This window comes from Neodiprion fabricii, chromosome 2, assembly GCF_021155785.1.
Source record: "Neodiprion fabricii isolate iyNeoFabr1 chromosome 2, iyNeoFabr1.1, whole genome shotgun sequence".
Taxonomy (NCBI): domain Eukaryota; kingdom Metazoa; phylum Arthropoda; class Insecta; order Hymenoptera; family Diprionidae; genus Neodiprion; species Neodiprion fabricii.
Window position 1 is genome coordinate 15,205,818 of NC_060240.1, and position 8,962 is coordinate 15,214,779.

An 8,962-nucleotide genomic window follows, 5' to 3' on the forward strand; every position below is an offset into this window, starting at 1 on the left:
GTTTAGCCGGCATATCATTCGCTTTTCGCGTGTCGTCGGCTTCAGATCTGATACCGACATAGGAGCTGTGCAAGATCCGTTTCCGAATCGAAACACAGCGATAAAGCCTGACTGGAAAATGTCCATATCAGATGTGGATCACGAGAAGAGGAAGCAGATATCAGTGCGGGAGATTGTTGACGTCGAGAACGTCGCAAACTTGAAAAAAACTTTCAACCGACACCTCCACTACACCCTTGTCAAGGATCGCAACGTCGCCACATCTAGGGACTATTACTTCGCCCTCGCCCATAGTGTCAAGGACAATTTAGTGTCCAGATGGATTCGCACTCAGCAGTATTACTACGAAAAGGACCCCAAGGTGAGCATCTCGACAATTTATCAACTTCTAAGAACCAACTCTACCGTCGAACACCCGAATAACTTCTTATCCAAACCCCATCCCAAGCTTGTCATTCATGTATCGGAAGTTTTGATCGATCCGGTTTGATCGACGGCTAAATTTTTCACTTGTGATCCTGACTTATCGGACTAAACAAATAAATATACATCTAATGCGATATTTAGTATCGAGATCGTCATTTTGTGATTTGGATGGCTCACCAAGTCTGGACCATTTACTCTTCAACAACTTTATATCAGAGTCTTAGATGAAGCTTGATCGGTCGATGTTTTCTACTCCCTGCCAGTGTCAAGATCAGAAATGCGGTTGAATTTACATATTCAATGATCAGAATTCGGGCGGGTAGACGTGTGCCCCTATGAACCATGAAGATGTCGTTAGTCAAAACACCGATCAGACCTTGGTCGCCTATTCACCAAGTACATATACCATCGTTATCATCGTTAACATAATATAAATGTCAATAACCGTGTGGGACCAACGATAATTGACAGTGACACAATCGTCACTAGCACTCTTTCCTAGCGTATTTTTCCATCATGGCAAGATTAAAATTATGGGTACAATTTTAGTTATTGTTAATACATTTTTTCTTTGGGTAATTACATTGTGCACACGTTTAGTCTGGTCTAAAAACTGTACGGAGAACACGGAGATCATATTCGTTGATGAGCCAACTTTGAGTACCTACACGGTAGTAGGAAAAGGAAAACATATAATAACAGTGACATTCGGAGTTCACGAAAGCCACGTTGTTGTAGTTAAGAAAGAATTTATTTTATAACAGATACGACAGCGGGACTGTTGCGAGATACGTTTTAACGGCATAGAAACCGATTCGGAAGGACAGATGGATGCCTCTTATTTTTTTTTTCAGTTTTACCCGAATACACGCAGGTAGAAGTCCTTGCACCGGCGGAGGAAAGCCATTCACTACGGCTTAACAATAAGATCAGCCCTTTTTTTCGTGGATGCGTCTTCTCTCGCGCGATTGACAGTCGAGTCGACAGTAAAAATTGTTTACGCTGACTTTGGCGATGCCAATTTTCAGTTAAAAATAACTCCTCTGTTGTTGTGATGGCATGTGCAGATTACACGTAATTTATGTTAAACTCAGGTAACTTTTATTTATCTCAATAACGGAGTACCAATACATGATTTTATTTACAAAAATTCGAATCTGCTTGCAGATACAGTTCGAAAAAAATCCGTTCCTTAGACCAACGATGAACAATCGATGCTTTAAAGCCTTTTACAAATCGTCACCAAACAGTCAAAGCTCTCTTAGCATCCCATTAGCAGCAATCGAAGCTGAAAATGCGGTATTTCTAGATTATTGCTGTCTGAGGTGAATGTCTTTTCAATGAATCACGGAATCTAGTTTAGACTCTAGACTGTCCAAATCGATTAAGTTAGTTTCATTTGTGTCTGTATTAGCGATACGAATTTGTTGTTACACGATTAACTTCTGATTACGTGTGGTTGAAGTTTTATGTGTGCTGATTAGGGAATAATTGAACTACTGAAGCAAATAACTTTTTGCATACCTAATTATAACTCCACCTTCGTCAGGTGTTAACGAATATTAACACGATAAGGCGATCTGAAATTACTGTGCAAGCTTTTGCCAACGCAATTCAAGTTTCACGATCACTCGATTAAGCCACATATATTTTTCTGAATAAATAATTCAAGTTGTGCTTGAAGTTCGATGACCTTGATCGGAACCGCGAAGGTCAAACCTCGGTCAGTTATATACGTGATAGAAGGCGTGGTTTGATTCGCACTAGATCATATAGAATCGATCTAGTACATATGTAATACACATATGTGATACACATGTAATATATACACGTATCAGATTTCTTCAACCTGAGACTGACAGTGAGACGAATTTTTTCAAAAACCATCACGATGATACGATATGGTTTCATGTGCACTCGAAATTGGAAGTCAATGGATTACAGAAAGATGCAAAAGCGTATTGAGTTCCTTTTCCATCGGTTGTGCAACGAAATACAATTATAAACAAGATCTGCCCTACCTTCTCCTAGTAACTGTGGTAACTATATCGCGTGCACCACAATGTGTGTGACAACAAATCGAAATGTGTGCCAAGGTACAACAGTCTCTTCTAATACACCAGCAGTAGGTCCAAGATTGGTTGAAATGAGTAACAGAATATCATCCGTATAATTTTATCCGTATATCAATTGAAATGTAACTCTAGAAGAACGAAAAGTTGCTGAAAGATCGAAAACAAAAATTTATACATTTTCTTCTGATTTTCATTTGATCTAACGATTCGGTGCAAATTGTTAAGTTATGTAAAGGCGAGACCTGTGAATTTGAAACAGCTGCCGACCGACCGTTTTTGGATCGGTTCCCAGTTTTCCGAGTATAACCGAATGCACAGCTTTTAATGCAAGGTGAAAACTTTTTCACGTCGAATGCCTATATTATGTGAGGTTTATGAACTGGTCTCTGCAAATTCTTCGAAAATATGACGGTTTACTTGGTACGAGTTCATTTTACAAAACTGTGGGATCATCGAAATCGCGAGGTCTTTCGACAAGATTTCTTTTTCATCTATTTAAAATCTATAGCTAATGATAAATTTCTTTCGAATCGTATAATCGGCTCTATGGTGATTTTTTTTCAATAGTTCAACGCAGAAAAAACCTCTCAACTGTCTCAAACAAAAACTGTGGTTCCAAAATATTTTTCAAGATTAACTACTGCAATTTTACATTCCAAAAATAATCTTTCTTCCATCATTTCTGCTGGTTCTATAAATTCGTTTCATGGAATTGATTGTACACCCGATAGATTCTTCAAGTTTACTTGGCGCCCGTAATAAACCCTCACTGTAACAAATAGTAATGCACGATCTGAGCTTGTTAATACACTGTGTAAGCGTAATTGCGTAATAGTTTATAGCGGTTCTTGATTGGCAAATATGTTAAACCACGTCGAAGTATTATGATGACTATTATAATCATTACCGGAGTACCATGCAGGCTATTCTTAACATAGGGCTTCTGAGAACAGAAGGTAATTGATCCGTAATGTACCAGTAAAAAATTGCACTTACAATTATCCTTGATCTCGATGTAGTGTAGGTCGGATGTTAAGATGCTTATAGAAAATAATGGAATAAAATATACTCAATTGAATGCACAGACTTCAAATTTGTTTCTCGTTTTTTCCAGAGGGTCTACTACCTGTCTCTCGAATACTACATGGGCAGGTCCCTACAAAACACAATGATCAACTTGGGCATCCAAGGAGCTTGCGACGAAGCTATGTACCAAGTAAGGAATACTAATAGAAAACCTTTACTCTTACGAAAAAGAAAAATTCAAATTCACGCTCAACTTTGTGGGTAAATACACAGCCCGAACTTGAAAGTTAACCCCAATTGAACTCAATTGGTGGTACGCATTTACCAGCAACCTTGAGAATAAACCCCGAAATGTTGAGGGTTCTTCCATAAAATAGTTGGGTGTAACCATTGCGCTTGGGAGTTACCCTGAAAAAGGATTGGATTTAACCATGAAATCAGAGCCTTATCATCACGTTTGAGTGTTAAACCCAAAATGTTGAGAGCTATCACTCAAGAACAGTCGGGTTTAACCGTTAACTTCGGGATTATCCGCAAAGTTGAAGTTAAGCTCCGAAACTTCTAGGGTGTATCAGAAATTTGATTTTTCTTCTGTAAGTGTAACACTGAATGTTAGGTATTTTTGATCCATGAATGTTCCGTAATGACCCGTTGAATGATTGACGCAGATGGGCTTGAACATTGAGGAGTTGGAGGAGCTCGAAGAGGACGCTGGGCTCGGTAATGGAGGACTCGGGCGTTTGGCTGCCTGCTTTTTGGACAGCATGGCGACCCTTGGTCTGGCCGCCTACGGGTACGGCATAAGGTACGAGTACGGAATTTTTGCGCAGAAGATCAAGAACGGCGAACAGACGGAGGAGCCCGACGATTGGCTGAGGTATGGCAATCCATGGGAAAAAGCTCGGCCCGAATTCATGCTTCCAGTGAACTTTTACGGACATGTGATCGACACCCCCGAAGGAAAGAAATGGGTCAACACGCAGGTGTGTGTTCCTTCAACGTACAACCAAAACGTCTCGCGACTGCCAAGTTATTGACCTGCAATTTTCTCCTCTTTCTAGGTCGTCTTTGCCATGCCGTACGACAGCCCGATCCCTGGGTACAACAATAACTACGTCAACACTCTAAGGCTCTGGTCAGCAAAGTCTCCCGTTGAATTCAATCTCAAATTCTGTGAGTACTCGCCTTCAGGTCACCTTGAAGCTGCTTCATTGCGTATGAAATTGTCACGTCGTAACTAATTCTCTCCTCTCCGTTTTTGGGTCGACGAGCTCACGTATGGCTGTAGAAAGTTTTTGGTCACACTGTTCCCTAATTATTGTGTCATGAGAGTGCCACCCACTCACTGAATACAAATAGTTTTACCATTCTTGCAGACTACGTATCTCCTTTGATGGCACTGTTAGTTATTTTTATTCTAGATAAATTCCAGAGGTTATTACACTGCTTTTATTTCAATTTCAGTTAACGATGGTGATTACATCCAGGCGGTGATCGATCGCAACTTGGCAGAGAATATCTCTAGGGTTTTGTATCCCAATGACAATTTCTTTGAAGGCAAAGAATTGCGTTTGAAACAGGAGTACTTTATGTGCGCCGCGACACTTCAAGACATTATTCGTCGCTACAAGTCGAGCAAATTCGGCTCACGGGATCATCATAGAACGGACTTTGATATCTTCCCGGATAAGGTTGCGATCCAGTTGAATGACACTCACCCCTCGCTGGCGATTCCTGAGCTGATGAGGGTCTTGCTTGATGTGGAGGGTCTGCCGTGGGAAAAGGTGCATTTTTGACTGTGTGAATTCCGTTGCCAAAAAAACCCGAATTTAGTGGAATACCGTGGTCTCCAGGACATGAACTTCAGTTTTTTTTTTTTTTTTTTTGTCTAGGCATGGGACATCACCGTTCGCACCTGCGCCTACACGAATCACACTGTTCTTCCAGAGGCCCTGGAACGTTGGCCAACCAGTTTGTTGGAGAGCATTCTGCCACGACACATGCAGATCATTTATCACATAAACTTCTTGCATCTCGAGAAGGTCAAGGCCTTCTTCAACGGCGATTTGGAACGCATTCGCCGCATGTCTCTCATCGAAGAAGACGGCGAGAAACGCGTCAACATGGCTCATCTTTCCATTGTTGGAAGCCACGCTGTTAATGGAGTTGCTCGCATTCATTCGGAAATCATCAAAAATGTCGTGTGAGTTAGAATTTTAATCTCACCAGCAGTCGACCATCATTCACTGCCCTTTTATTTTCAGATTCCGCGACTTTTACGCCATGACCCCGGAGAAATTCCAGAACAAAACCAACGGTATTACCCCGAGAAGATGGCTGCTTTTGTGCAATCCAACTTTGTCTGATATAATTGCTGAGGTAGATGATTGTGCATAACGACAGTCTTACTAGTGCTAAGACTTAAACGTTACTTTCAATGCAACGCTAATTGCCATTGCAGAAAATTGGAGACGAATGGACCGTTCATTTGGACCAACTTGCACAGCTCAAACAGTGGGCAAAGGATCCGGGCTTCCAGCACAGCGTCAACAAGGTCAAGCAGGAGAACAAACTGCGATTGGCACAATTGCTGGAAAAGGATTATGGGGTGAAAATAAACCCAGCCTCGATATTCGATATTCAGGTGAGCCAAGTTGGCGATTATAGTTCGTTATGCTTGGAGTAAGAAATTGGAATCTTAAAATATCTGCAATTTGTGTTCAGGTAAAACGTATTCACGAGTACAAAAGGCAGCTGTTGAACTGCCTGCACATAATAACCCTCTACAATCGAATCAAGAGGGATCCATCGGCGCCATTTGTGCCGCGGACAATTATGATCGGTGGTAAAGCTGCCCCTGGGTATCACTTGGCGAAGAAGATTATTAAGTTGATTTGCAGCGTTGGCAACGTTGTGAACAATGATCCAATCGTTGGTGACAAGCTCAAAGTGATCTTCCTCGAAAACTACAGAGTCACTTTGGCTGAACAGATTATCCCAGCTGCTGACCTTAGCGAACAAATCTCAACGGCTGGCACTGAGGCTTCGGGAACTGGAAACATGAAGTTTATGGTATGTACAGCACAGATTGTTGCAGGAACAGTGCAGTAACGTAACTTTGTGAGGTTTCGAATATTCCAAAAAAATTGCAACAACCTAATGTTATGATGATTTTGATATTACGACAATACTGCAGCTTCATTTCGTAAAGCTTGCAATATTTCAAATAAGTTTTTAGTAGCGTATCTTTGTAAATTTGAAATATTATAGAAACAGCACAGTAATATCACAATGTTTGAGAGTAAGAAAAATTTTTCCCCAGAATGATCCCGAAGTTACGACTTTCTATAGATATTCACATTCAATATTATGTAAACTTTGTTGCAGTTGAATGGTGCTTTAACGATCGGAACTTTGGACGGTGCGAACGTCGAAATGGCCGAAGAAATGGGCAACGAGAATATCTTCATTTTCGGAATGACAGTCGACGAGGTTGAAGACTTGAAGAAGAAGGGCTACAACGCTTATGACTACTACAACAAAATACCCGAAGCAAAGCAGTGCATCGATCAGATTCAGGGCGGATTCTTTAGTCCAAGTAATCCTGACGAGTTCAAGGATATCACTGATGTTTTGTTGAAGTGGGACAGGTTTCTGCTTCTTGCCGACTATGAAGCCTACATTAAAGCTCAAGATCTTGTTTCCAAAGTTTATCAGGTCCGTTCAAGTTGTTGTAGATTAATGCACTGTTCACCTATGCCCCGCAAACTGCTGAAACAGTTTATACGTAGTTCCAATAACTTTTTCCACTATTATGCTTAATTTTTCAATCGCTATTGCAGATTTATTTTGATTTTCAACTTTAGACCATTCATATTTCTTTAAATACACACTGCAAACATTGAATTCACAAAATTTCTGTTTTCCAGGACGAGAGCAAGTGGGTGGAAATGGCAATTCACAATATTGCATCGTCGGGCAAGTTTTCGTCGGACAGAACAATCGAAGAATACGCTCGTGAGATTTGGGGCGTTGAACCGACTTGGCAAAAACTCCCACCGCCGAACGAGCCACGTGATATTTAAACGAAGATAATTATTAAATATACAGATTGGGAAATTCAAGGAATTCCCCAGACTGCCACCTCCTCGTTCAATTCTGAAACATTCATTCACTTCGCATGTACACGCGATACCTGAGCTGCGGTCTCTTTTTCAACATCGCGTTTACACTCGCAGATGAGAAACAACGATCGTCGCCAATTCCCAAAGGTGTCAGCACTTATCTAGTAGTTCGTTATTCGCGCATATATAACATGTGTAAGGAAATTTTTTAACTTTCGAGAGCAAGATTAATAGTAATTTCCAAATACCACACAATTGATCAAAGATAACAACTTTGTTTATATTCAAAGATTTTAATAGTGCATGTTATTAGGTGATTAAATATATAAAATTAGCACGTCAAAGATATGTAATGCAATCGATAGTAAATTTTTTTATGTTGTGCGTAATTAATGAAACGTGTTCAAAAGACGAATGAATGAAAAGAAGAGAAACGTTAGAAAGCACATAATATAGTAGCTCATCTAGTAGGGGGGCTAATCAAATCTCTCTGTCAATGTGTAATATGCAAATGCAACTCTTATTGTATAACTATGTAAGATAGTGAATTGCTGAAAACGTGGCGATAAAATGACCAGGTTTCTAAACATTGAAAAGTTATGAATTGAAATCAAAATCAATTTATCTCATCGAAATTTTAATTGTATTGTTATTTACTTAAGGATTATATTAGTACATACATGGATATTCATTACTACACGTACTTGTTGCCCTGAGGGCATACATCAATTTTCAATGCTCTCGTACAGCTGGTATTTCGATTAAGCAATTAACCCGGATAAATCACATTCGTATGATGTTATATAAATATACTATATTATTATACGTTAAGTTATACACTTTCGAAATATTATATTCATCAGTTAATTATTAACATTGTGTTCAAGTGCCATTTTCGTATGAATGTGGGCCAGCTGCTCCTATGAAAATAAATTGTATCGTTGCTACACAATTTTCACCATTTGCTGCCACTCTAGGAATATGTTTTCCATCTTCTCTCCTCCGAGGATCTTAAATTTACTTCAAAATTACAAGTAAGTAAATATATATCCTATCTGTGTAACGAATACCTAATCTCAAGTTCTAAGCCCAAATAAAACCCCATTTAAAAACCTCTGGTAACTGGATAATAAATTTGTTTCACTGTTGGCGAAAAATGAACAGGTTGATTACACGTATTTGCTCTCAATAGATAGTTGCGCAAAAGCTCGTTGATACGGCTTATTAATAACCGTACTGAAATTATTTTATGATAAATCACATAACGTTATGACCAAAATTCAGATGTATTTTACCCTGCAATTTAACATG

General features: G+C 39.6%; 1 protein-coding gene across 1 annotated transcript; it reads left to right on the forward strand.

Moving 5' to 3' along the window:
• On the forward strand, positions 1-8,603 carry LOC124174831 (glycogen phosphorylase). The gene is made up of 11 exons (XM_046554372.1): positions 1-361; positions 3,616-3,717; positions 4,196-4,510; positions 4,589-4,700; positions 4,992-5,311; positions 5,420-5,730; positions 5,792-5,906; positions 5,989-6,171; positions 6,252-6,599; positions 6,915-7,244; positions 7,457-8,603. The coding sequence occupies exons 1-11, from the start codon at positions 119-121 to the stop codon at positions 7,610-7,612; spliced, it is 2,535 nt and encodes an 844-aa protein (XP_046410328.1). The 5' UTR covers positions 1-118; the 3' UTR covers positions 7,613-8,603.
• The last annotated feature ends 359 nt before the right edge of the window (positions 8,604-8,962 follow it).

Excerpts from the sequence above, each read along its gene's own strand:
- LOC124174831 (XM_046554372.1), top strand. The coding sequence starts at position 119 with ATGTCCATATCAGATGTGGATCACGAGAAGAGGAAGCAGATATCAGTG. Across the intron at positions 4,511-4,588 it reads AGAAATGGGTCAACACGCAG|GTCGTCTTTGCCATGCCGTA; the intron begins GTGTGTGTTCCT and ends TCCTCTTTCTAG. Across the intron at positions 7,245-7,456 it reads TTGTTTCCAAAGTTTATCAG|GACGAGAGCAAGTGGGTGGA; the intron begins GTCCGTTCAAGT and ends TCTGTTTTCCAG.